Below are 27328 nucleotides of genomic sequence, written 5' to 3' on the forward strand. Positions count from 1 at the left end.
TGAATGAACAGGAGCCGGTTCTCACCCAACTTCCATTAAGGACTCGGGCGGGAGGGGCAGAAGTTGCGCGCGGGCAGGCTGGCAGGAGCGGGACACTTGGGCCAGCGTGCGGGCGTGCGGGAGCCGGGCGCGGGGCTTCGGACGGAGAGCGAGGGGCGCGGCATGGAGCGCCGGGCAGCCCGCGCCTGGCTCGCCCTGCTGTGGGGCTGCGCGCTGGCCGCGGCCGCGGCGGCGCAGGGCAAGGAAGGTGAGTGTGCGCGGCGGCCGCCCTGGTAGGACCCAGCCGGGCCGCCCGCCCCCGGGACCCCCGCGCCTCCCAGGGCCCGGCGCGCCTGGACGCGCGCAACTTTGGAAACCGACCTGGCGCCGCCGGGTCCCGGCGCGCTGGGGTCCGGAGGGCGCGCGGGCGGCGATCCGGACGAATCTGGAACACCCACCCGGGGTTATGGGGGCTCCAGAGACGACTAAGGGTTTTGGGCTCCGGTGCGCGGGGCTCGGAGGCCGCAGAGAAGGGGACGCCGCGCACGCCACGCGGTTGCAGCCTCGACAGCGGCTCCGGGAACGCATCCCGGCGGGGGACGTGGGGGTCCCTTGGAGAAGGGGGTTCTGGGGGCTTTCCGCGGGTTCAGCGTGTTAGTGACCTGAATTCACCAATTCACTTGTCCAAGTTTTGCAGAGAAGGTGTTTCTGTGGAGCCCCGCATTTTGGGGAGGGGGCTCTTCGGCGGACAGGGAGCCCCCTGCCGAAGCTCCTGCTCCCTGAGATTTTCTCCACGCCCGCCTTTGCCTCTCGTCCCCGCGAGAGCTTGGGGGGAGGCTCGGGCCGGTCCTGCCTACGCGCGCCTTTCGCCTTCCCTAGCCGCCCTCCCGGGCTCCGGGGCAGGTTAGGGGCCGCGAGTACGGACAGGAAGTCCCAAAGTCAAGCGTTCTGAGCAAGGGGTGACTCAGAACGAGGAAATGCGGCAGGTGGGGACGCGGCCTCCCGAGGTGTGGAGCCGTCACCCCAGGGCCACCAGGGAGCCGGGGCACCCCGGGGGTGGGGGACTGAATCACCCTCCCCCGCCCAGCGTTCCCGGAGCCGCGCTGGGCGAGGGGCCGCAGACTTTGCTCAGGGCGGGGCGGGTGTGTGGCTGGGGGCGTCGTCCCTCAGCTAGGGTCGCGGGGAGGATGGGGGCTCCTGCCCCTGGCCGAGCCCTCCCTGTCCATCCAGCTGGGATCGGCTTCAGTTTCCAACGGTGAGAACAAGCTTTCCCCGGATTCCGCAGGCTCCACGAGGGGGGAGCGAAGGGAACCCTGGGTGGGTGAGAAGGTTCTTTGAACCTTGATTTCTTTTTCCGCCTCCTAAACTGGTCGGAGGTATTGCTTGTCCATGCTGGGAGGAAAAGAGGCCAGAGTAGAGACCTTGCGGGGTGGAGGGTGTTGTTGGGGTGGCATCCTGTCCCAGTCCCTGGAGCAGACAGGCCCTCTGGTCCCAACCCCGAGCTCTGGTTGCAGGGAAGAGCGCATGGCAGGGGTTTCTGCGACCCTCAATACCGCCCCCCAACTTTTGGTCCTCCCCCTTCCTGTGGGGGACTGCGATTGGAGAGAAGGGGAGAGACAGCTGGAATCACTGCAAGCCTTTCTCCTAGGCTGCCCGCGGGGGGTGGGGGGATTAGGCGGTTGCTTTGCTGCTGCAGCCCTAGCCGCCAGCCCGCAAACCTGGAGCCGCCTTGTCCTAGTGTCCCCATGTCCGTTTCTCCCCAGCAAGTGCCATTAGCCCAGACCCTCTGCCCGTCCCCCCATGGGATGGAAGAGGAAAGGCTTGTGTACTGGGTAGGGGAGCATTTTTGCTTAGGCTCCAAAAGTCCCTGTGACTGACCCCCAGGGAAGTGTGCCTGGATGGGGGTGGCAGTGGCAGCCATGGCCCAGCTGGCAGCTGCTGGTTTCAGCTCCTGGGGTATGTGGCTGGATGTGGTGGGTCTGCCTGGGGGAGGGTTGGGTGGCAGGTAGGACACACATACCCTTTCTACCGTTAACCCAGGTTGCTGCAAACTTCTCCTTTTGTGTCCCTTCCCCCACCCACAGCTATATTTGGCGACTCAGGTGGAGGCTGTTAGGTCCTCAACAGCTACTGAGTCTGCCCTCTTTTTACTAATGGGTAAACTGAGGGAGGCCTGAGCCCTCACCAGCCAAGGCCCTCTGCACAGAGAGGGTCAGACCTGAGCATCTGGCTTCTTAGGCTGCCAGAATCAAGGGCCCCTGCCTTGTGGCCTTCTTCATGGAGGATTTTCCTGGGAGGCGGGCATACCTGGGCAGGGGGTGCTGAGCTGGGGTGCTGCTGAGGGTGGACAGTGCCAGGAGGCCTGGGAAGTCCTTGGCTGCTTGATTCTGGAAAGGCCCAACCTGCCCTCTGTCTCTTCTCTTTTTTCTCTCTTCAGGCCCCCCCCCACCCCGCAGCCACTGCCGAGTCCCCGCCTCCCCCTTTCTTTAGGTATTAGCTAGTTTTGGTTAAAGAGGGGTGGGGGAGCAGGGGGGTGACAATGAGTGGGTGGTAGCCTTCCATTTGTGGCAGAAGCTGTAAAGCAATGTGGACCCACAGAAATGACATTTATGATGGAACTTCAGGCAAAGAAGGAGGATTTTTCCAGGGTGGGCTGGTGAGGGTGCAGAGGGCTCATGCATGGGCCTTGCCTCACCCAGGCCTCTCAGTGAGGCTGTCTGGGCATCCGAGGGGCTCCCAGGGAAGCAGGAGCCTCTGTCCCTGGGAAAGAGCCGCACCCGCGTCGGGCGGAGGGACCAGGGCTGGGCGCCTCCTGTTCCTGGTGGTTGGTTCTAGGGAATTTCCCGGGGAGGGGGCCGTGGCTGGAAGCCCCCGGGGGAGGCTCCTTCCTGCGTGAGGGCTCTTTTCTTCTCAGATTGAGCCCTGTGCTCCTTCTAGAGCCAGGCCCAGGCTGGAAGGGGAGGGCCCTCCTCGGGAGGGATTGGGGGAAACCCTCCATGCCAGGTTAACCCTTCAGAGCCAGAGGGATGAGCCCCTCTTCAGGGGCACAGACCTCAGCTTCCTGCCACCCCCGTCTGCCCCCCCCCGGGGGTGTGTGTGCAGGACTGTGAGGAACACTCACCTTTGGCCTCCTACCCACCCTGCTGAAGCCAGGAGCCTCCAGATTCCTTCCTGTGTAGCCGGAACATTCCATTTACTAGTGGGGTTAGTGAGTTTTCCAAGCTGGGGCCCTGGGCATGTCTGAACAAATCCCTGCCCCCGTCCCCCTGCCACCCCCAGCCACCTCCCCTATCCCCACAGCTTCTGCCATGGGGCCGGTGCCACGTCGGATTTCCTCTTCCCTGTCTGGGCAGCTGGGCCCTTCCTAGAGAGATCTGGCTCAGGTCAGTGGTCAGGGTAGCAACGCCTCACACCAGGCTGGGGCCTTCAGCCCAGGGAGGAAGGCCATCTAACTTCGGGAGAGGGCTTCTAAGACCACTTTCAGAGCCCACCTCCATGTCCCCAAACCAGGCCATCCATCTCTGCTCCCAGCCTGCCTGGAGCTCAGCCTAGCCCCTGCCTGGCCTTGAGGAATGCTGCTTCTTGAGGTCAGACCCCTCGTGCTCCAGGGCTCAAAGGAAGCTATTACTTGGTCTCTTCCCTCTCCACCTTGGACTTTATCCTCCAAATCTGGGGACCTTGCATAGGTTCTATGCCTCAGTTTCCCCACTTTCCTTCCCCTCCAGGGAAGGTAGCACTTATTGGCAGCTACCTGGACTTTGGTTGGAAACGGAGGAGGGGCAGAACCTGTAGCCACTGAGCCTGGCAGAGGACCAGAAGTGGACCCATGGGAGATGCCCAAGGGCAGAGCAAAGTCTAGGGAAGCCCCTGGCAGTGTGTCGCTCCGCCAGGCTCCAGATGACTGAGGACCTTGTAGTCCTGGCACCTGGTCCCTCTGGGCCTGGAAAGTCCCCTGCAAAGGTTTCCATCCCTGGTTTCCCAGGAATCCCTGGTACCCCTGGCAGGGCAGTGGCCAAGGTGTGAGGGCAGGGGACAGTGAGAGTGACTTTCCCAGGGAGGGGACCTCGCCAGCTGTGTGTATCTTTGGGCCCCTCTTAGAGGCCCCTACGGGTTCAGGGCTTTATCCTGCCTGCTCTGTGGCTTTCGTGGTGGGAAGATCAGTTTCCAGATACCCCCTCCCCCTCCCCTGGAGCTGTTCCCACCTGTTAACAGCGCTCTCTTCTTGGACTGTCCAAGACACATGTGTACATACATGTGCACATGTGGGTGCTGCGTGGCCCGAGCAGGGTTGGGGTGTTCTATGCTGGGGGGATGGTGCAGAAGCAGATACCAGTGTCCCTGGGCCACTGTCCCCAAGGCCCACGTGTGTGTGAAGTGCTGTCGAGGGGCCTTGTTCAAGGAAGCAGACGGGGTGGTGTGCTGTCACTTAATACCCCCGCTCGCCCCAGCACTCTGCCCAGCTGCTGTTCTCACGCTGGGCTGAGCTCCCGGCCTGCCCTGCCCAGCTGGGGGCTGACTGACAGGAGGCCCAGTCCTGACCTCAACCTGCTGCGTGGCTTTGACTGGGTCCCACGCCTTCTCTGGGCCTCTGTTTCCCTATTTGTTGAGGGATGGTTTTCTTGGATATGGTGATCCTGTGTAGCCAGGTCTCTGTCTGAGAGCTGAGAAGGCCATCAAGGCCTCTTGGGGTTCCGGGAGAGACTCCCACCGTTTCTGCCGAGGTCTGACTCTTGGAGACACCCCCAGCTCACCCGGCCCCCCTCCCATCTCTCTTCCAGTTGTACTGTTGGACTTTGCAGCGGCTAAGGGGGAGCTCGGCTGGCTCACACACCCGTATGGCAAAGGGGTACGTAAACTGTCAGGGTGGGGGCGGGGTGCGAGTGGGGCGGCTGGTCCCCTGTGTGGATGGGGAAACTGAGACCCAGGGAGTGTGGGGCCTGGCGTCGATCCAGCAGCTCAGCCAGGGTTCCCCCTGGGGCTGGCTGGGGGTGGGAAGGTAGGGAGGGCTGAGAAGCAGGGGGAGCTGGGGGGACGGCTGGAGTCCCTGGCAGAGTGGGAGGCTCGGTGCCCCAGAAGGGCCAATGGTCACAGGGACCTTCTGGCTCCCTCCACCCACTTCTTGGGAGGGAAGGGGTTAAAGACTCCCCCATCTTGAGGTCTCAGCCCAGGAGGTGAGGGGTGAAGGAGAGACAGGGCACAGGGAGGCCTGATCAAGTTCCTTCCTGCTGGGCCCCTCTCCCGCTGCCCAGCTGTTGCTCCCCCTGCTGCTCCTTCCCACCCAGGGTTCCTCTCCTCTGACTGTCCTGCTGTGGCCAGGGCTGGTGGGCAGGGCCCTGGGGTCCTTCCCCAGCTCTGCGTGGGACTGCTGTGTGATCTTGGAGAAGATACTGCTGCTCTCTGGGCTCAGTTTCCCCCTCTGTACAATGGGTCCTTGCCGACTTTGTCCTGGGGTCCTGAACTGGGGAGAGGGGTATCGCCAGGGGGCTACTTGGAATGGAACCCATAGCTGGCCAGATCTATGTGAGCCAGGTGCCTGTCCCTGGTCACTCTAGCTCTGGGCAGGCCTGGAGTGTAGCTCTGAGTGGATTTCTAGGATGCTGGAATGTCCAGCTGGGAGGGAACACAGATTACCTAATCCAACCCAGTCATTATACAGTGTGGTAAACTGAGACCCAAGGGCATGCAGGGGCCTGGCCAGTGCCACACAGTGCAGCGCAGACCTCTTTCCTCCTCCCCTCTGCTTTCATTCATTCATTCAACAAATACTTCCCTGAGCATCTGCTCTGCTCCAGGTAGGCCCTGGGGATACAGAGTTGAACTAGAATGCAGTCCCCACCCGAGGAGCTCAGAATCTAGTGTGGGAGCCAGACGTAGGCGTCCCCTGTGCCATGTGCTATGATTTCGGGAACATGAGACTGGGAGCCAGAGGGGGACACTTGGCCCAACCATGGCCCCACTTGGGAAGTCTTTCCTGAGAAGGCCGAGCTGTGTTCCGAGGGAAGAACCCACGTTGATCTGTTCCAAAGCCAAATCCTGCATATTGGAGGATCAGCTGTTGTTTTTGACTTAACCCTTCCCCTGCCACTCACAGGTGTATCAACACTCACATGCACAGTGAATAATAATAATAATACCACTGCCGTATGGCTGTTACTTCCTGCCAACCACTATGCTCGGCATTTGTAGACAGTCTGTCATTTATCCTCACAGCAATTCTGTGAGGCAGGGGATCTTGCCCCCATTGTACAGATGGGGACATTGAGGCTCAGAGAGCTTAAGTGACCCAGCTGAGGTCGAATAGAGCCCCCAGACTCCATCCCTTTTTAATATTGAGGTTTGGACATTGGGGGCCAGAAAGACTAGGGGACAGATCCTGCCTCAGTTGCACCTCTCCGGGCCTCAGTTTCCTCTGTGTCGATTGGGGAGAGCAAGAACTGGAATGCATCTTCCCGATGCCCTGCTCTGCCACCTGGGCCTCAGTTTCCCCAGGGGCACCTGCCCGTGCTGACCTGTGGTTTCCCCACGCAGTGGGACCTGATGCAGAACATCATGAATGACATGCCCATCTACATGTACACTGTGTGCAACGTGGTGTCTGGTGACCAGGACAACTGGCTGCGCACCAACTGGGTGTACCGCGGCGAGGCCGAGCGCATCTTCATCGAGCTCAAGTTCACCGTGCGCGACTGCAACAGCTTCCCCGGTGGCGCCAGCTCCTGCAAGGAGACCTTCAACCTCTACTATGCTGAGTCAGACGTGGACTACGGCACCAACTTCCAGAAGCGCCAGTTCACCAAGATTGACACCATTGCGCCCGACGAGATCACCGTGAGCGGTGACTTCGAGGCGCGCCACGTGAAGCTGAACGTGGAGGAGCGCTCCGTGGGGCCACTCACCCGCAAGGGCTTCTACCTGGCCTTCCAGGACATTGGCGCCTGCGTGGCGCTGCTCTCTGTCCGCGTCTACTACAAGAAGTGCCCCGAGCTGCTGCAGGGCCTGGCCCGCTTCCCTGAGACCATCGCCGGCTCTGACGCTCCCTCCCTGGCCACCGTGGCTGGCACTTGCGTGGACCATGCTGTGGTGCCGCCGGGGGGTGAAGAGCCCCGCATGCACTGTGCGGTGGATGGCGAGTGGCTGGTGCCCATCGGGCAGTGCCTGTGCCAGGCGGGCTACGAGAAGGTGGAGGACACCTGCCAGGGTGAGTGACAGTTCCAGGTGGCAGGGAAGCGGTTCTGGGGTGGGAGGCCGCATTCCTGGGTTCCAGACTCAGCTCTGGGACTGTAGGATCTTGGTAAGCTCATCCCTGCTCTGACATGCACTGGTTCTGTGACGGGACATTATGGCGCCTTCCTGGGCTTCAGTTTCCTTATTTATGACTAGATCTGCTCATTCATTGAGAAAAGTGAATTGAGAAACAGCATAGTGTGGAGGCTAAACTTGAGGACCCTACAACAAGAATGCCTGAATTCAAAGCCCAGTTCTGCATTTAGCTGTGTGACTTTAGGCTATTTCCTTAACCTCTCTGTGCCTGGGCTTGCTCATCTGTAAAATGAAGATGATCATAGCGTCCGTCTCATAGTGTGGTTGTGATAATCAAATGACTTAATGCTTGCAAAATGCTTTGGTCAGCGCCTGACACATAGTACTTTTAAGTGTAGCTGTTATTTTGATTCATCCCACGGATGCGTCCTGAGTATCTACCATGCACCAGCACTGTGGAAACATGGTATAGTCCCAGGAGCTTGTTTCATTTGTGTTAGCTCACTGTGTGCCCTTAGGCAAGTCACTTAACCTCTCTGGGCCTCAGACTCTTTTGTACATGGTGGTGATTGAATTGGACCTAGGGTTGGCATCACTTGGGGTACGTTTGAAAAATGCCTGCATTGGGGGAGAGGTGGAGGGAGGCATAGGGCCCGCCCCACTTTACCTATCCAGATTCTTCCATGGGGGCTCCTGTTGATGACAAACTGAGCCCAGAAAAGGGGCCGATTAACTCAGACTCTCGCTGGGAATGGGGCCTGGGCATGGTGAGCTCACGCTGAGGAGGCCGCGGCTCGGTGCGGCCAGGGCCTGTGGCAGCGGAAATCTCCACAACAACGTGGATTTTTCAATGGGTGACTTTTTCTGGAAATGGCCGTGGGGCAGGGCATTTGTGGAATGCGGGCCGACCTTTGGAAGGCCAGCTCATCCCCTCTCTCTGGGAGCTTCTTTGCTGAGGTAAGCGGGGTGTTGAGAAATTGGAGGGTTAGTCTCTGCAGTTGCACACACCCGCCGGGCAACCTTGGGTGAATCCCAACTCATCTCTGGCCGTAGGTTTCCTGTGAGTGAAATGAGAAAATTCAGCTACAGCAGCAGACTTTACACTTGGTTTTTAGCCGCAGATCCTGCAACCCATGAAGGGTTGAGGTGTTGGAGGACCCCGAAGCCCTTGCCAATGGGCCCCACTTGTCTCCCACAGCAAATCCTCAGAACCTTGCTTAACACAGCCTGTAAACCCCTGAATGAGATGTTCCTTAAGAGCCTTCCTGGCCATAAGCCTGTGGTGTGGTCTCTGCTCTGACCCTTCCCATCACCCCCTTGTCCCCCCAGCTTCCCTGTGTGGAGTGAGCCCCTTCCCCAGGTGGCCCCTGCTTTAGGTAACCTCAAACGCACACTCCCAGTTTCAGACAATGACTGCGGGGTGGGGGGGCCGAGGCAGCCCAGTGGGGCGAGCAGGCCCCTCCCACATGACATCCTCGCACAAGAATGCGGGGGTGGGGGTGAGGGGCAGCTGAAAACTTTCCACAGGCTGGTGATTCAGGCCGTGCAGAGATAAGTGGACGGTTGGAATGGGGGGGTCTCTCCAGGAAGGGGGGCAGCCTTCCCTCCTCTGGAGGTGGGGGTCAGGGTTCTGGCAGGCTTTGTTTGCAGAGGGCTGAGCAGTCTCCCTTGGGAAGACTCAGCCCAGCAGGGGGACTAGTTTCTGAGATTGAAACTTCTGACTTAGCTAGCGGGACCCTCTCAATGGCCAGCCACCCATTTACTGCCCTGAGTTTTCCTCCTTGGGACCCCCACCCAAATTCCTTTCAGTGTGGCTGGGTGCTGGTGTGTGAGATGCTGGGACCCCCAGCCCGGCTAGTCTTTATGCGTCCCTGACCGTGATGCTCATGGAGATAATGACAGTCACTGCCATGGACAAGTGCTTTCCCAGGCCCCTGAGCTAAGCAAGTGCTTTATCCGGAGGCTCTTGCTGAATCCGCGGCACTTTCCTTCGAGGCAAGTACTGTTATCATCTCATTTAACAGACGAAGATACTGAGGTTCAGAGAGGTGAAGAGGCTTGCCTGGAGTCACATGGCTAGGATGCAGCTGCATCAGAATTTTTTCTTTTTCTTTCTTTTTTTTTTTTTTTTTAGAGACAGGGTCACTCTGTCACCCAGGCTGGAGTGCAGTGGTGTGATCTAAGCTGACTGCAATCTCGAACGCCTGGGCTCAAGCATGCATCGGGATTTGAATCCAGGGGGTGCAGTGGCGCCCAGGCTGCAGGATGGGTCAGGAAATGGGGCGGGAAGTGACCAGTTCCTTTGGAATCCCTGACTCAGCTCCTGGCCCTGGGATGGGCTCTCTGGGCAGCCCTGGGATGGCAGGTCCTGCTGCAGGGTGTTTTGGGCTCCGTTGGAGGTGGGGGTGAGTGGGAGACCATTGCTGGGCACGTTGAGGGAGAACTGGAGGGAGGTGCAGGGTTTGTCAGAGACCCAGATTCTCCCACTGGGGCTTCTATTGATAACAAACTGAACCCAGAGAGGGACCAGGGTACCCTGAGGTCACCCAGCACCTTGTCTGGGTTATTCCCAGAGTTTGTCCGTTTCTCTTCAGGGTTCTTTCCCCTGGAAGCCCGGAGCTCAGGAAAGAGTTAAGTGGACAGCGGAAGGCAGGCACCTCCCAGGTGCTGTGCTGGACAGGTGGGCACGCTGCCCGGAGAGCTCCCGTGAGCTATGTCAGGAATGAGCCAGTTTCCCTCTGGCCCCCCACCCCACCCCCCGGGGACAGTGGAGTCACTCAGGCTGACCGTCGTCCCCCCGGGGCTGCTTTGTCTCCCTGCTTGTCTCTGCTTCCTGTGCTGGCATCGGCAGCTGAGCTGGCGGGGCCCCGGCTGGCGCCTCGGCCAGGGGATCGCTGGCCAGGTGAGCAGGTGGCCGGCGGCCTTGGCCAGAGGCTGGGCCCAGCAGCTGGGAGGCCAGAGCTGGAGGCGGGGGCTGTGGGGGCCGGGAATTCCCTCCCAAGAGGCTCTTGCTCCCTCGGGGGCCCAGCTTCTTATGGATGTCCCCTCCCTACTCTAGTTTCATTATCCCCAGGTCATAGGGACACCCCATTCCAGGCACCATGCTACACGTTTCATAAGCAGGGTTTCCTTTAGTCCTCACAAACACCCCAGAGAGTATGAGGACTTTTCCCCATTTTACAGATGAGGAAACTGAGGCCCAGAGAGGAAACAGTGACCAGTGACCAAAAGAATTAGGACCTGGCCTGAGGAGGGCAGTGTCCTGTCCCCAGTTCCCCCTGGTGTGTGTCCTTCCTCCCACAAGCTGTGTGACCCTGGCAAGTCCGGCTGGGCCCCATCCCCCTCACCTATAAAACAAGTGGGCTGGACCAGGGTCTCTGTGGGACCCTGCTGACCTGGTGCCCAGAGTCTACCTCCTGTCACTTTCTGCTGGGGCTCAATCTGAGAACCTGGCAAGCTATTGACCATGTGACTCACATGTGTGGCAAGGAGGGGATCCCAGGGCTGGCATCCCGAGCCCAGCGCTGGCATGGCCTAGCCCAGGGTCCATAGCTGACGGGGAGGTGTCCCCGGGGCAGGGGGTGGCCCTGGTTAAGGTGGTCTGTAGGCAGGGTGGCCTTGGGCTGTGGCAGGGGCTGCTGGCAGGTTTCCTGCCTTGTCAGGACATGACCAAACCCCAGGTCGGGGGGGCCCTGTGAGCTGTTCACTGTGGCTCTCAGGCTTGTCCCCTCCCTGGGGAGTGCCACCGGGCCCTATTTCTGTGATGCTTCCTCTGTCTTGCTGGGTGGGGGAGACCACAGTGGCAGCACCCCAGGGGGGGTGGCTCTGACCTCTGTGTCCTGCCTGCCCCGCCCTCAGCTCACACTGGGGGCAGACCGAGGTGCTGGCAGCGGGCACCGGCCCCTCCCTCCCTTGCCGGAGGTAAGTGGGTCCCCAGAACGGAAGGAAGGAGGCCAGGGAAAGCAAACAGAAGATAAAAGGCCGGTGCTAGGGAGCGAGCAGGAGGGGGCTGGCGGGAACCGTGCTTATCGCGGCTTGGTGGAGGAATGTGCCTCAGATAATTCCCCAGGGTGTGTGCGAAAGGGGCAGGGTGCTGGCAGCGTCGCTGGGCCGCCCTTCTGCAGGGGCGACAGGGCCTGCTGTGGAGCAAGAAGCCACCGGGCAGGCGGGAGTTATCAGCCCCCTCATTTGCTGGGTCAATAGTTCACAGGCTGCTGTTCACTGTCCGTCAGGGCTGGGAGACACAGTCCAGTCTACACATCCTTGGGCTGAGGTGGTACCTGCGGTCGCTGGGCTGGGCTTAAGGAGGTGACTGGCCCCAGGTGAATTGCTGTTTGACCTCTTGATACCTGGGAGGTGGCCGGGCCTGGGGCGGATGGGCTCTGCTAGGGGCTGGACTTGCGTCAGAAGAGGGCGTCTGTCCCTGAGTCACCCCGTGCTGCCACCTGAGGGGCGGGCATCGGGAACTGGAAAAACCGGGGTGCAGCCCTAGGTGCAGCCACTGTGCCCCAGTTCCCCTGCTCAGAGTGGCCCGGGCCTGCCAGGCACCTGGGCCCAGAAGAGCCCTCCACAGGTGTGCCATGGGTGTGCCAAAGTCAGGCTCTTGTGCCAGGCAGGTGGGCATCCTGGTCACGGGGTCTTCCTAGTCGCTGAAATGCTGCTCACTTCTGTGGCCCCAGAGCGTATGTTTAATGTGCGGTTGGTGGGTTTGCCCTCCACTCCCTCACTCACTCTTTCACCTGCCGTCCGTGCATTCCACAGATGGTAGCTCGGCACCTACCTACTTCATGCCTGAGCCGTGCTGGGACACAGTTAAGTCGGATCCATTCCTGCTCCCCAGGAACTACCAGCCTCCTATGTGCAGAAATAATTTCAAATGGAGCCTGAAAGCCGGGCTGTGAATTCCCCTGGAGCTGAACGGTGTTTATCTGTCTCACCGTCCCGTCCCAGCACCCAGCATGGTGCCAGACACGTAGGAAGTGCCCATTTCTATTTGGCAAACATAAGATTGAGTAATAGATGCCCTGCTGGGGCCAGGGGGGTCAGGAATTGGGCAGTCTGGGAGGGCTGTGTAGAGGAGCTTGAGGGTTATTGAAGGATGCGTAGGAGTTTCTGGTTGGCTAAGAGACAGTGGGTTGGTCTTTGTGGCTGTGTTTGAGTGTGTGTGGCCCCTGTCCCCACTTGCCTGCCCAGAACGCAGGGAAGCCCAACCAGGGAAAGTCAGGAAGACACAGGAGCTTGCTGGGGTCTTACTCATGAACTCCAGGCCCCCTGAGCGCTTGCAAACTCTGGCAGGGCCTTGGGGACAGCCCCCAGTGGCTCCGTAGTTGGAGGAGGGGCAGCAGAGCCCGTCAGGCAAGCACTTGCCCTGTCAATGCTGCCTCTCCGCTGTATTATCTGGCACATCCGCAGCGGAAATCTCTCCAAATTCCCTCTTTCCTGGCGGCAGCAGGCAGGCCACCCCCGGGCTCTGGGGCCAAAGAAGCCATCTCTTCCCCCACTTCCTCCTCTTGGTATAGGGCTGAGGGGCTTGGGAACAACCACATGGTGGGGAGTCGGCACTTTGTGGGGGTTTACAGGTGGTAAAAGCCTTCAGTGCACCCGAGCCTGAGCTGCAGGGGCTGTGGCCCCCTGCCCGGCCAGAGAGGCTGGGCTGGGCAGACGTGACCTTGGCTCCAGGGGCCAGACCTGCCTCCCCTGAGCCCCCCAACTCTGCCAGGCCTGGACCACCTGGAGCTAGCGCTTACCCAGGGCTTAGGCCCCTCGGCAAGTCAGGGCATCTGGGGGAATTGAAACCCCAGGATGAGCCTGGACCAGCTTTCCAGAGCCTCGTTTTTACTTGAAGATTTGGGGGCGGAGAGAGCTATTTTTGTACTGTAGCAGATATGTTATTGGGAGGAATGCAAAATACACATGGATTCTTAAATACAATGGGAGACTTGAAAGACGTTTGGGGCTTGAGGGAGACCACCCAACCCCCTGGGCTGGAGTCTACACTTTCCTTCTCACAGACACGAATGTGCCCAGGTTGAGAAGATCCGTGTTGGGGGTGGGGCAGACACCGCTCCAGCTGCTCTGAAATTCGTCTTGGGATTTTCTGGCTGTTGAAGCAGGTCAGGACTCACTGTCGGTCTTCAGGCTTGTCTCAGAACACTGATTTCTCTTTGCTCTAAATCAAGGTGCTGCTAAGCACGGAGGTGGGAAGGGACAGAGGCCCAAAGTGAGGCATCTTCAGTTAAAGTTTTGGTTACCTGTCTTAGTCGCTCGGACACCCTGGACGAGTTGCTTTGCCTCTGAGCCTCTGTTTCTCCGCCTCCAAAGCGGAATGAGTGTTAATAGCTCCCGCTCAGGACTGGTTTACTGTGGGGACTAAATGAATGTCAAGTGCTTGGCCTGGGCCCTGCACATGGTAGGTGCTTATCGGAGGTCACTGTCACTGGGACTCCAGGCTCTGCACAGAGCAGGAGTCGGTCCCTCCTTTGTCCTGCGTGGCCCTGGACGTGCCCTCTTCCTGCGGCATGGTGCGTGCCCGAGCTCCCAGGGCCTGTGCGGAGGGTCTGGTGAGGCAGCACGGGCCCAGGGGGTGAGAGAGGCCATTTGTGTGGCCCTGGGGTCAAGGCAAGGAGGGGACAGGCATGCAGTCTGACTCTGTGAGCAGAGTCATGAACAGGAAGTCACTGTCCAGGACCTTACAGAGCTGGTGTCCTTTGAGCCCTTGTCCCCTGCCTCCCAGTCCCTTTCCACACCTCTGCTCACACAGGCCTGGACAAAGAAGGTCTTGGCGCCAGACTCCAGTCCTGAGGGTTAGCAGGCCTGGCTTGGGTCAGAGGTTTGCTTGGGCCAGGGCACTTAAAATTGCCTTCCCTGGAGGGCGTTGTCCTCAGACCACCAGGGGCCAGGTTGCCCCTGGCTTCCAGGCAGCCTTTGTCCAAGAATTTTTCCTGACAGTGCAGATCCAACTTTGTCATTGTTTCCTGCATCAGACCTTCAGTGGCTCTCCATTGCCCCCTGGATAAAGTCTCATCTTCTTGGCCTGGCATTCGAGGCCTTTCTTCACTGCCTTGTTGCCTGCTGTTCCCCCACATTTGTGCCCACAAAGCCACTAGCACTTTCTGTATTAGTCATACGCTTTCTCACTCCTAACTCCTCTCCCAGTATTTCTGCCCTGCTAAACTCCTACACAGCCTCTAAACCCCAGCTGAAATGTCCTGTCTGTGACTCCTCAGACCGCTGGCCAAGGTTGTTTCCCTTCTCCGCCCCTTGTCTCTTTCCCACCCCTGCGTCATAGGCCTGGTCAGACGCTCAGCTCCCTGACCTTTGTCTGTGGCCTTCGTGTTCGTCTTGGTGCAGGCCCAGCATGGGGCCAGGTACAGGGTGGAGGGTCAGTGAGTGTGTGATGAGCGTGGCACTGAGGTAGGAGGTGTCTGAGGACCCTCTCCTCAGAATAAGCTAAAGGGGGTAGTGGTAGGTTGTAGAGGGAGGTCCATAGGTGCCCCTGACCCACCACCCTCGCCACTTTAGTAGCTGCCCGAGCCCAGGACGGCCCTGCACATTGGGTCTTGTGTCTGGGCAGCTTCCTGCCTATGGGTCCAGGAAGGGGCTTGGGGCAGAGGCAGGATAGGGTGGTGGGAGGAAGAGTGCCTCCCACCGGACACCCACCAGAGTCAGGTGCCTGAGCCCCAGCCGGCCAGGACAGGGCCGGCCACTGGGGGAGGAAGAGCCACATCCTGGCTGCCCTTGTGAGCGGCGGAAATGACTAGGCCTGGAAGCAGAGCCAGAGAAAATGCTGGGGGCCTGGCCTTTCCTGCTTTCTGGTCGTCCAGCCCCGGAACGGGAAGGCGGGCGGGACCTCGGGTTGCTGGGGAGGGAGGGGGAGGGGCACCTGCAGGGGTAGCACCCTGAGCTGGAGAGGCCGGCCAGGAATCGGGGTGGTGGTGATAGTCACGAAACAAACACGGTCGAGGAGATGCAGCCATTGCCCTGGGCAGCTCACAGCCGCCCGGGTGGGGACCCGACAGTCTGGTCTGCGCAGATTCGAGGCGATAGGCGGGCGGGCAGCATGCTGAGCCAGCCTGCCATAGGCTTCTTAGGAAGCTGGAAGGCGAGACGTGGCCTTGAACGCCAGGCGCAGGGGCGTGGGGCGTCTTGCGAGAGCAGCGGGAGTGGTGCAAAGGCGTGTAGCGTGAGGGTGAGGCACTTCCCGGGCGCTGGGCGCACGCTGCCGCTTGCCACCCATTTCCTCAGCACAAGACATTTCCCTGGTGAGAAAACAGGTGCACGGGGGCTTATCGACTTGCCGGGGCTGGGGTCCCCCCACGAGGGCGTGGCACAGTCACTCTGGGTGGGAGCACATTGAACTGATGTCCCTGTGTCCTGTCTGTCCCGCCAGCCTGCTCGCCTGGGTTCTTTAAGTTCGAGGCGTCTGAGAGCCCCTGCCTGGAGTGCCCTGCCCACACGCTGCCGTCCCCCGAGGGTGCCACCTCCTGCGAGTGTGAGGAAGGCTACTTCCGGGCACCTCAGGACCCGCTGTCGATGCCCTGCACGCGTGAGTCTTGCCGTGGGTCAGGGAGGGGTGACCGAGGGTGACATGTCCAGGGCCACCTGGGTCCAATGGAGCACTGCCCTCTGCCCTCTGTGCAGGCCCTCCCTCTGCCCCGCACTACCTCACGGCTGTGGGCATGGGCGCTAAAGTGGAGCTACGCTGGACACCCCCCCAGGACAAGGGGGGCCGTGAAGACATCATCTATAGTGTCACCTGCGAACAATGCTGGCCTGAGTCCGGGGAGTGCGGGCCCTGTGAGGCCAGCGTGCACTACTCAGAGCCACCGCATGCGCTGACTCGCACCAGCGTGACGGTCAGTGATCTGGAGCCGCACATGAACTACACCTTCACCGTAGAGGCCCGCAACGGGGTCTCGGGCCTGGTGACAAGCCGCAGCTTCCGCACCGCCAGCGTCAGCATCAACCAGACAGGTGAGTCTCGGGGTGGCGTCTGTGCCCCATGTGGCCTGCCCAGGGAGGACTTAAAGAGGACAGCCACCCGGGGCTGGGCTGTGTTCAGAGAGAGGCAGCAGAGCACATGGTTAAAAGCGTAGTCTCTAGGCTGGGCCCAGTGGCTCACACCTGTAATCCTAACACTCTGAGGGGTCGAGGCGGGAGGATCGCTTGAGTCCAGAAGTTCGAGACCAGCCTGAACAAGAAGGAGACCCCGTCTCCACTAAAAATAGAAAAAATTAGCCGGGCATGGTGGTACATGCCTGTAGTCCCAGCTACGGGGGAGGCTGAGGCAGGAGGCTCGCCTGAGCCCAGGAGTTTGAGGTTGCTGTGAGCTGTGGTGACACCACTGCACCCTAGCTGGGGTGACAGAGCAAGACTCTGTCTCAAAAAAAGTATATAGTATGGTCTCTAAGGCCACTTCTGAACACTGTGACTGTGGTCATAAGTTACTTAACCTCTCTGGGCCTTAGTTTTCTGCCCTATGAAGTGGGGGCAATAATCGAGAAGATGTGAAGTATTAAGTACCAGGCTCTTAGAACAGGGCCTGGCCCATAGGAAGGATTCAGCAAGAGTCAGCTATTGTCTTATTTCTACTGTTTACGCAACTGTAATACTCAGGGGGCACCGCTGATGTGCCAGCCACTGTGGCGGAGCCGGGGCGAGGTCCCGGGGCTCTGTACTCTGGAGCTGGAAGTTTAGGATCCCATGTTGGGGTCTACAGAGCCGGGCCGGGGTTGTGGGGGGACTGGCTCTGGGTCTGCTTGTCACCCCGACCCGCTGTCATGCCCAGAGCCCCCCAAGGTGAGGCTGGAGGGCCGCAGCACCACCTCGCTGAGCGTTGCCTGGAGCATCCCGCCACTGCAGCAGAGCCGCGTGTGGAAGTACGAGGTCACCTACCGCAAGAAGGTAACTCCCAGAGGGCCAGGGCATGGGACGGGCTGGGCACCACACAGCCGTCTGAACACACTCCCTTCTGCAGAGGGGGAAACTGAGGCCTGGGGTCTCCCAGGGGGTTACAGCCTGGCAGAGATTTGTAGGAGAGAAGACACTGGGTTCTGGATCCTCAGAAGGCACAGTCAGGGTGGGGACAAGAGCAGGGTCTTTGGTTTGCGTCCTGGGTCATCGTACATTTATGCATTTGCTGGTTCTGCCCTCGAGTGAGTCACTTCACCTCTGAGCCTCAGTTTCCTGCTCTGTAAGGAGAGCTTCAAGTTTGCCAACTTAGGTGAGCCGTCTCACTAGCTGGGGTGGCCGAACCGAGGCCCCGCCTGCTCTCCTCATCGCCTGCTCCTCTGCCCGCCCGCCACCCACAGGGGGACTCCAACAGCTACAACGTGCGCCGCACTGAGGGCTTCTCCGTGACCCTGGATGACCTGGCTCCGGACACCACTTACCTGGTCCAGGTCCAGGCGCTGACGCAGGAGGGCCAGGGGGCCGGCAGCAAGGTGCACGAGTTCGAGACGCTGTGTGAGTTGGGGGACCGGGGCCCTTTTTGAAACTGAGTGGTTGAGACATCCCGGGAGGAGGAAGTGGACTAAAGGACTTAGAAATGTGTGGGCTGGCCCAAGCCTCGGCACAGGGCAGGGTCGGGGGCTGAGAGCATAGGACGGGGGATGTGGACTCACAGCAGTGTCACGTGGAGGAGGGATGGGGACTCTGGCACTGGCAGACCCAAGCTGAAAGGGCCAGCACTCCGAGTCCCATTCACCTGGGAACACCTGCTGGGAGCCCTCTGGGCAGGTCTCACTGTCCAGCCGTGAAGTGGGAATCAATTTCCTCGTGAGCCTTCGCAAGTGCAAGCGCCCAGCGCGTAGTCGAGACCCAGGTGCCCCTAAGGTGGGCCTTGGGTGCAATGGGGGTGTTGCTGTGATTTTGGGGGGGCTCCCTTGTCATCCGCTGGTCTCCCCCACAGCCCTGGAAGGATCTAGCAACATGGCGGTGATCGGCGGGGTGGCCGTGTGCATCGTCTTGCTTCTGGTGCTGGCCGGAATCGGCTTCTTCATCCACCGCAGGTTCGTCAGAGCCGCCCCGGGCTCCAGAGGGCTGACGCGGGATGCAGAAGCGCAGGAACCTCAGTTTCCTCATCTGCACAGTGGGGCTGGCAGTGCTCTAATGTAATCCAGTCTCCTCTGGTCTGGTCCAGTCCCTGCCTCTGGACAGCGGGAAGATACAATGAGAGCTTAGCGCCATGCCTGGCACGCGGTAGGGGCTCGGGACGCGGTGGTCATCATCTCTGCTCTTGTTATTAGCGGCGTGGCCACGCGTCCTCTGGACGTGCAGGCAGGAAGCCCTCAGTACGGCTCCTTAAGGGGCGTATGGGGTGCAGATCTCGGGAAGTGAGCCTTTGCTTGCTCACTTCCTCGTTGCCCCTGCCCATTGCCCCACTGTCCCCTCGCCAGCCACCCTCAGGACCAGAGCAGGCCCAGGGCTGCCCTGGCCACAGTGGGCCTGGCTAACCTCCCTGTGCGTTGGTTCCCCGCGGGGTTCTTGCAGGAGGAAGAAGCTACGAGCCCGCCAGTCCTCGGAGGACGTTTACTTCTCCAAGTCAGGTGAGGCGAAGCCCCTGCTCCCAGCCCAGCTGGCCCCTGCTTCCCCAGGGCCTCCCTAGTGCTGGTGCAGGTGGGGGCAGCCTGGGCATTCCCAGGGCGCTGAGGTGGGCCTAGAGGCTTCCGTGGGCAGCTCTAAGGGGCTCAGTGAGAGGGTCCGTGCCCCCCTGCCTGGTCCCTGGTCATGTGACCTCCTCTTCCTTCCCTAGGGCAACCCCTCACAGGGGCCCTGCCTGAGCTGTCTGTGACCGCACTCTTTCCCTCTTCCAGAACAACTAAAGCCCCTGAAGACATATGTGGACCCTCACACATATGAGGACCCCAACCAGGCTGTGCTCAAGTTCACCACCGAGATCCATCCGTCCTGTGTCACTCGGCAGAAGGTGATCGGAGCAGGTGAGGCTGGCGCACCTGCTGGGGGAGGCAGGAGGGGGGCCCTACAGGTGGGAGTGCCGGTGCGCGGGCTGACTGGGGCGCCCCTGTGACCTGGCCTGCCCGCAGGCGAGTTCGGGGAGGTGTACAAGGGTACACTGAAGACGTCCTCGGGGAAGAAGGACATCCCCGTGGCCATCAAGACGCTGAAAGCCGGCTACACGGAGAAGCAGCGGGTGGACTTCCTCAGCGAGGCCAGCATCATGGGACAGTTTAGCCACCACAACATCATCCGTCTGGAGGGTGTTGTCTCCAAATGTGAGCCCCAGAGACCCTCGGGCCTGACCACATGGGGGTGGAGAGGGGCTGCCCACCTGGGCCACCTGGCGGGGCTCTGTCCATGGCTGTGCCCCCCTCTCCCACACACCTGGCCCTGCCTCCCTCTCACCTGTCCTCCTCCTACAGACAAGCCTATGATGATCATCACCGAGTACATGGAGAACGGGGCCCTGGACAAGTTCCTTCGGGTGAGGATGTGGGCCGTGGTTGGCGGGGCTGCAGGGGTGAGGGGCTGGCACGCCCAGGGGTGACCTGGTGGGCTCGGGCCGGCTGGCGGCTGAGGGTCTGTGCCCTGGCAGGAGAAGGACGGCGAGTTCAACGTGCTGCAGCTGGTGGGCATGCTGAGGGGCATCGCGGCCGGCATGAAGTACCTGGCCAACATGAACTACGTGCACCGCGACCTGGCCGCCCGCAACATCCTCGTCAACAGCAACCTGGTCTGCAAGGTGTCTGACTTCGGCCTGTCCCGTGTACTGGAGGACGACCCTGAGGCCACCTACACCACCAGTGTGAGTTGGGGAGGGGCTGTCAGTGCTGAGGGTGGGGGGCTCGAGGGGGAAGCAGCCTTCACCCTGCCCGGGGTCCTCTCACCTGCACACCTGGGCATGGACCGCAGGAGGCAAGAACACCTGTAGGAGCATAGGAGGGGCCCTGAGACTTGGCTGTGACAGTGCTGGGGCCAGCCGGAGGGGACAGTGGTGACTGGGCCTGGGTCCCCTGCAGGGCGGCAAGATCCCCATCCGCTGGACAGCCCCGGAGGCCATTTCCTACCGCAAGTTCACCTCGGCCAGCGACGTGTGGAGCTATGGCATTGTCATGTGGGAGGTGATGACGTATGGCGAGCGGCCCTACTGGGAGCTGTCAAACCACGAGGTGGGTCCCCTTGCCCTACCCAGGCCTGCCTGGGCCTGAACTTAAACCCTTTACTCGTCCCCAAACCCCAGGGCTGGGCAGACAAGCATTTTAAGGTCTGATCTTCATCTGGTAGGGACCATTCTCAGGTTCATTCAGTAAACGTTTATTGAGAACCTACTATGTGCCCGACCTTGTTCTGGGGCCCAGGCCCCAGTCCCTGCTTATAGCCTAGACAGTGCAAAGACAAGGAAATAAGGAGTGGAGTGTGCATATGTATCCGTGTGTGCATATCTATGTGCATATATGTATGTGTCTGTGTGCCCGGTGCCCCAGCCAGCCTGGTGGCCTGGGAGGCTTCCCAAGGGAGGTCACGTCTCTGCTGAGACCAAGGATACAATAAGGTAGCCAGGTGCAGGCGAAGAGAAGGAGGGGGCAGAGTGGCAGGAGGGAGGCTGGGGGCAGGGTGCAGAGCTTGGCTGTCACTTGGGTGCCCTGTAAAGAGTCCCTTTCTCCACGGAACTCTGGGGACAGCCCCTGAGCACTTGCCCTTTGGGCAGGCCTGAAGGTTGTGTGTCAGGCTCAAGAAAGGCCCATCCTGTCTGCTTCTGGGGTGTTTCTGTTTCCCTTCCCTCCCCTGCCACCTCCATGTGCTGGGTCCCCAGGGGCCTGGCTGCATGAGGTCTCGGTGGCCTCCCGCCGTGGCACCCCTGACCATCGTGCCCCCCAGGTGATGAAAGCCATCAACGACGGCTTCCGGCTCCCCACGCCCATGGACTGCCCCTCCGCCATCTACCAGCTGATGATGCAGTGCTGGCAGCAGGAGCGCGCCCGCCGCCCCAAGTTCGCCGACATCGTCAGCATCCTGGACAAGCTCATTCGCGCCCCCGACTCCCTCAAGACCCTGGCGGACTTCGACCCCCGGTGAGTTCTGCGCCCTCTGCCCTCAGTGGCCCCCATCTTCCCTCTACCTTGTGGTAGAGTGGCCAGCCAGGGGCAGCTGGCGGGGGTGGCACTCAGAGGTCACATGTGGGCTTTACTCAGACCATACGGGCCTCGGGAATCCTAACGGAAGCGACCAGCATACATGGTCGATGTGCCGGGCACCGTGCTCCGCACTTGACGTGTTTTAACTCATTTGAGTAACCTACGAGGTGGGGCCCACAACCACCCCTGTTTTGTGGGTGGGGAAACTGAGACACACAGTCATTCCACCCTACGTGGCTGGCAAGTGGCCAGGCTGGGATTGTGACCCCAGGACCCCGAAGTGTGTGCTGGTAGCGTTTCGTGGTTTGGCAGTGGTTGTGGTGGTCTTGCTAGTAGGAGCGGCGGGGCAGCACCGAGTGCTCCCTACCTGCCAACCCGTCTCACTCGGCCCTGCCTGACTTGGCCTCCCCGTTGCCCACATGAAGAAACTGAGGCACGGGGCAGCCGAGTGAATTGCCCAGAATAGAGAGCAGCAGGCTCGGGGTGCGGAGGGGCCGGGATCCGCCGCCCCTCACCTGGTTCCTGTTGCAGGGTGTCCATCCGGCTGCCCAGCACCAGCGGCTCGGAGGGGGTGCCCTTCCGCACGGTGTCCGAGTGGCTGGAGTCCATCAAGATGCAGCAGTACACGGAGCACTTCATGGCGGCCGGCTACACGGCCATCGAGAAGGTGGTGCAGATGACCAACGAGTGAGTCCCACCCCGGCACGGCCCCCCCCCTCTCCCAGAGCACCCTGCTTTGCTCTGTCTCACTCTTCTGGGGAGAGGGGGTGCCCGGGAAAGGAAGGGCAGAGCCAGGCTGGCAACGGCAGTTCTGGGCGCCCACTCTCCCGGGCGCTCCCTCCCCTTCCCGCGTGTCTTTCCAGAGTGGGAAATAATAGTCATTGTGACCGGGACAGGAGCTACTGTTTATCCGGGGCCGACCATGTGCCGGCTCTGTGCTCGAGCACTTTGAATCAGTCCTCGTGAGAGCCCGGCAGGCCAGGTCCTCTTATGTCCTCGCTGGACAGGTGAGGAACAGGTGCAGAACAGCGCAGTGACCTGCCCAGGGTCCCGGAGCCGCTGTGGGCAGAGGAGGATCCCAGCTCTGGTCAGCCAGGGTCCAGAGTGCAGGGGACGTCGAGGTCGTTAGTGCAGAAACTGAGGCTGAGGGTGACCTGGCTTGGCTGAGGTCACACAGCCGGCAGGAGCAGCATTCCTGTCCAGGAGGCCCAGGAGAGAGAGTCCCCAGCCAGCCCCTCCCGGGCACCTCTCTCCCTGGGGTTGACCCTCGGCCCTGTGAAAAGTCCCGCTTGCCCCCTGCTGGTCCTGGGTTTGACTCTTTGTCAGGCTTCCCCGTGGGAGCTCGTCTGTCCTTCCCAGCTCCAGCGTGGATGGGGACCTTTCCGGCACAGCCTTGGCAGAGATACCTCGTCTTGTCCCAAACTTAGCCTTTTGTCCCTCTAAAAATAGCGGTGGATCCCAATAGCCCAGCTTTTGCAGGGTCCAAGGTCGTGGCAGGAACAGGCTGGGAGGTTCTGGGAACCACATGCGTGGAGGGGACAAGCTGGGCCCTCCCCCGGTTCTGGGTCACAGAAGTTCTGGGATTTGGGCCTGTGTGTGAACGTTCTCTGGGGCCTCGGGAAGCTGCTCAGCTGGGCTTCTGACCTGGGGCCACGGCCACGGCCCCTCAGGGGACAGCCTGCGGTGGGAATCGGAGGCATGATGTGGAGTGGGGAGAAGACGGGTCCCGTCCGTGGCAGGGTCACAGGCGTGGGCTCTGCATTCACACCTGGGTTGAGGTCCCATATCTGCTGCTTCCTAGAAGGTGACATTGATCACATTAGGTCCAACTTTGAGGCCTGGTTTCCGTTTCCCATTGCGGGGATCCCATGGGTGCGATGCAGTTAACACACCTGGTATGCAGTAGGGGCTTAATCCGCACTGCTCCCTTCTTTCCCTACACTCCCTCACTTTCCTCCCGTGGCCCACGGGCAAATCCTGGGGTTCCCTCGCTCCCTTCTTTTCCCTGGGAGCCTGGACCAGCCCCCTTGCCCCTGCGGGGCTCCCCACAAGGATGACATGGCTTCTCTTCTGGTGGCCAGAGCTGAGGGCAGGGAGAACTGCTTATAGGAAACACATGTTCTCAGAGGCTTCCCGAAATAGCCCGGGGTGCTCCTGGCCAATTCCTTTCCCACGAGCAGGGACAGGGCTGCCTGGGATGGATGGAGGCTGTGTGTGCCCGCCGGAGTGTATGTTGTTTTGAAAGGGCCTGGATAAAGCCAGGAAGTCATTCGGGGCTCCCTCCTCCTCCCGCCGGCCCACTGGCGTGACTCACACCAGCACTGCCTCCTCCTTCCCCTCTGACTCTTTCCAAATAAATGGGATCTCAAGGCAATTTTTTAAACGTTCAGCCTGTGTCTGTCTGCACATGCCATGGATCCCAACGGGAGGCTCGGAGCTGGTGGCAGGAGACTCCACCCCTTTCCCCAAGGGGATCAGGATTTAGGCTTCCGTGCCCCACCCCCACCCCTTCCCAGCCTCTTTGACCCCTCCCAAGGGACTAGCCCTCGCTCCCCCGTGGTCCCACAGCCACTGTCTCTTCCCAGCCTGAGCATTCACCGTGCTATCTCAGAGTCACTTGGGTTTCTAGAAACACTAGACTAGTGGTTTGAAATAGTTTTTGAGGAGCTAATGGAAGGGTGGATGTCGCACCCCAGAAAAACGCCCAGCACAACACCAGGCCCTGTCCAGTGTCAGAATGACAGCGTCCCGTGTGGGGGTCAAGGGCACAGGTTGATGGGCCCTGTGGTTTCGACGCCAGCACAGGCTTGGCACTGGAGGAAGGTTTGCTGGGCGAATGAATGATCTGACACGCGAGGCTCCCGAGAGCCCTTTCTCACTTCCCTCTCCTTGCACGCAGGGCCTGCACACAGTAGGTGCGCACTGGGTATATGGACGTCCTGGGGCCAGGGCTGGCACTGTGAGTGCAGGAGAAGGACCAGATGGTGCAAAGGGGGCTTCAGTGTTGTGTTCCCACTCTTGTGAGGGGATGTGATGAGGGTGACTGCCCTGCATCCCCGAGGGGAAACTGAGGCTGGGGCCAGAACAAGCTTGGGATGGTCTGCAGTAGGCCACAGGCCCTGGGTGGCCTGGGACCCTCATCCCAGCGTGCTGCTGTTGGTGCTTAGGAAGGAAAGGGAAGGTTTGGGGGGCTTCGTGTTAAAAAAGGAGGGGGTGGGGACAAGCTGCTAGGGAGCATGGAATGGAAGCCTCCTGTTTACACATAAAGAAACTGAGGCACAGAGACAGGACCTGACCACCCAAGCTTTGACGTGAGATCAGGACTAGAATTCAGCCTCGTCCCACTCACTCACTCCAGGACTTTGGCCTCATGAACAGGCCTCAGAAGCAAACTCAGCTTCCATCCCGCGAGATTAACCCCTCTGCTCTGGGAGGGGAGTCTCACGATGGCTCATCCCCACCGTGGCATGCATTTATTCATTCATTCATTCAGCAGACTCTCCCCGAGGACCTGCTGTGTGCAGGCCCGTCCTGGTCCCTGGGAGGGGTGGGGGCGAGCTGGGTACGAGGGGCCCAGGCACGGAGGTCTCAGCGCTTGTCCTGGGGCGCACGTAACCCGCTGGTTCTTAAACCCTATGTCAGGGTCTTGTGGGACCCAGTCACATGCAGACAGCCCGCCTTGGGAACATCAAGTTTAGTGGGTCTGGGGTTGAGCTGGGATCCTGCCCGTTCAGTAAGTACCTCCTGTCTTGGTGGCCTGAGTACACACCTGGGCCTCGATTTGTGACTCGGTGTGGGGGCAACACTGCTGTTTTTTCAACACCCCAGCTGTGTAGTTAGAAAGGTCACTCGGGTGGTAGCTTAGGAAGTTCTCCCCCCACGTGTCCAGCTGCTGGCTCTCCTGCTGCCGTGGGAGCGGCCACCCCCTCCTGGGGGTCTGGAGCCGCCCCCGCTCCCCGGTCACCTGGGCCTGCCCTTCCCTGCTTGGCAGTTCCCTGCTGCCACGGGCTCCCGGGGCCTGTGGGAAAGTCGTGTCTCCAGAGTTGCACATGGGAGCTGGCACCATATAATTAGCTCCACTTACAGCCAAGAGACGGCCCATAAAAACCGAGGTGTTTTCATGGGTCTGGGCCGGTGGGTGAGGGTGGTGGAGGAGGAAAACTCCCAAGGTGAGCAATAAATACCCTGCTCGTGGGTTCCTGGGAGCAAAGTGGTTTTATGAGGGGCTGAGGGGCCTGGAGAGCGAGAGCCTGGGGGGCGGGGGCTGCACTCGCGGGGTGGGCGAGGAGGGCCGCGGGCTCCTGGGCGCGTCTCTGTCTGGTACCGATGCCACCTTCCCCCTTGGCTGCTGGTTCCTGAGGCCTCCCAGCCTCCATTGGCTACCCTGTCTCATTTTACCTGTGAGGAAATTGAGGTTCCCACAGGGGAGACAGCTGCCTCAGGTGACCCGTCCCTGGATCCCGCGTAAGCTCCTCCCGTTAGAGATTTGCAGAGTGTTAATCCTTGACAGGTCTCCCCAGCTACCTGCCCTGGGAGCTTGGAGGGAGTGAGGGTGAAACAAGGCAATGGATGAGAAGAGGGCTTGGGCCGAAGGGCTTTGAGCGATGCCCCTAGAGGGTCCCTGGATTGGTGGGGAGGAGGCCTTGGCTGGGGGGCATTAGGGACAGATGGAGGGGCCAAGGGGCAGCTTTGTTCACAGCTGGTTTGATTCCCAGCTCTTCCACCTCCTGGCTGTGTGACCTTGGGCAAATCACTTTACTTCTCTGAGCCTCAGTTCTCTAATGTGCAAAATGGGGGTAAAAAGAGCACCTGCTTCACAGATAACTGCAAAGATTTGATTTAAGAACCTCAGAAGCTTCTCACAGAGCCAGGGCTCCTATCATTTTCCTGGCTCTGTCAATGGCAAGCCGGCTTAGCTTGTGGCTCCCCTCCTCACCCTGCAGGTCCCCAAGGCCCCCTCTGCTCCCTCCCCTGGCTGCCCCCCACGCCTGGCCACTGCCCCCCAGTCCTCACTCTCCCACTGTCCCTCCCCACCCACAGTGACATCAAGAGGATCGGAGTGCGGCTGCCGGGCCACCAGAAGCGCATCGCCTACAGCCTGCTGGGGCTCAGGGACCAGGTGAACACTGTGGGCATCCCCATCTGAGCCCGGCAGGGCCTCGTGCCCGTCCGCCGAGAATACTTGAAGAAACAGCGTGGCCTTCCTGCCAGCGCCGCACTGGGCCACCAGGGACCTTATTTATTTCCCTCTCGACGCCCCCTGAGGCCTCCGCTGGGGGGTCTTGGACCACACCCTGGACTGAACTGAGGAGATGCTCAGGGAGCCCAGGCCGGGCCCTCTTGGCCCACGAAGGACTGCGGCGAGCACTTAGCGGTCACGCCACGTTCCCACCAAGGCCCTGGGACAGACACACAGGACTTTTCCAAACGGACCTCCCTTCGCTTTCTCCCGCAAGAGGCCATCCGGGAGAAGGGGGCTTGGCCCAGGGCCCGTGCACAGGGTACCTCAAGCCCCACCCCTCGCTGTAAGAGGACAGACTTTGAACTTGACTGGATGAGACCCAAAGTGGTCCTCGTCCCTCTCTAGTGCCTTCCTCAGACCCCCAGGCCCCGTCCTCAGCCCTAACTGGCCCCTAACTGGCTGAACTGTTGCTTTCCTGGGGCCCTCGCAGGACGCTTGGTTGTGTTGAGGTTTTTTTAATATATCTTTTATACTTTGTGGAGAGAATGTGTGTGTGGCGGGGGGGGGGGCCCTGCCAGGGCTGGGGGCAGAGGACAGCCTGTGTCAGACATTCCTAGGCTGGAGGCAGGGGTGTGGGGGGCTGGTGCTGCAGGAGGTCCCTGCCCGTTCCCCAGTTCGCCCCATCTCTCAATCAGTGTTAATGATTTTGTTTTGGGGTATTTTTTTTCAAGCCTTAATTTATTATTATTTTTTTTTATATTTATTGTTAGAAAATGACTTATTTCTGCTCTTGAATAAAGTGGCAGATGGTTCA

The 27328-nt window shown here is 60.3% G+C and overlaps 1 protein-coding gene across 2 annotated transcripts; it reads left to right on the forward strand.

Moving 5' to 3' along the window:
• EPHA2 (EPH receptor A2) lies at window positions 1-27328 on the forward strand. 2 transcript variants are annotated; one of them, XM_045548625.1, is made up of 17 exons: window positions 1-247; window positions 4758-4825; window positions 6508-7177; window positions 15629-15784; window positions 15880-16212; window positions 17027-17142; window positions 17550-17703; window positions 18149-18248; window positions 18730-18785; window positions 19053-19178; window positions 19284-19472; window positions 19620-19681; window positions 19793-20002; window positions 20217-20366; window positions 21076-21269; window positions 21864-22019; window positions 26373-27328. In XM_045548625.1, exons 1-17 carry the CDS (start codon window positions 163-165, stop codon window positions 26476-26478), a joined length of 2931 nt encoding a protein of 976 aa, XP_045404581.1. In that variant the 5' UTR covers window positions 1-162; the 3' UTR covers window positions 26479-27328. The 2 variants fall into 2 exon arrangements, with proteins under 2 accessions (XP_045404581.1, XP_045404580.1); XM_045548624.1 differs by lacking the exons at window positions 1-247; window positions 21076-21269; window positions 21864-22019; window positions 26373-27328 and adding an exon at window positions 3048-3183 and having other exon boundaries at window positions 20217-21041.

This window comes from Lemur catta, chromosome 3 (assembly GCF_020740605.2).
Source record: "Lemur catta isolate mLemCat1 chromosome 3, mLemCat1.pri, whole genome shotgun sequence".
NCBI classification, from domain to species: domain Eukaryota; kingdom Metazoa; phylum Chordata; class Mammalia; order Primates; family Lemuridae; genus Lemur; species Lemur catta.

Coding starts and splice junctions, on each gene's coding strand:
- EPHA2 (XM_045548625.1), top strand. CDS start 163: ATGGAGCGCCGGGCAGCCCGCGCCTGGCTCGCCCTGCTGTGGGGCTGC. Junction 248..4,757: donor GGCGGCGCAGGGCAAGGAAG/GTGAGTGTGCGC, acceptor TCTCTCTTCCAG/TTGTACTGTTGGACTTTGCA. Junction 7,178..15,628: donor GGTGGAGGACACCTGCCAGG/GTGAGTGACAGT, acceptor CTGTCCCGCCAG/CCTGCTCGCCTGGGTTCTTT.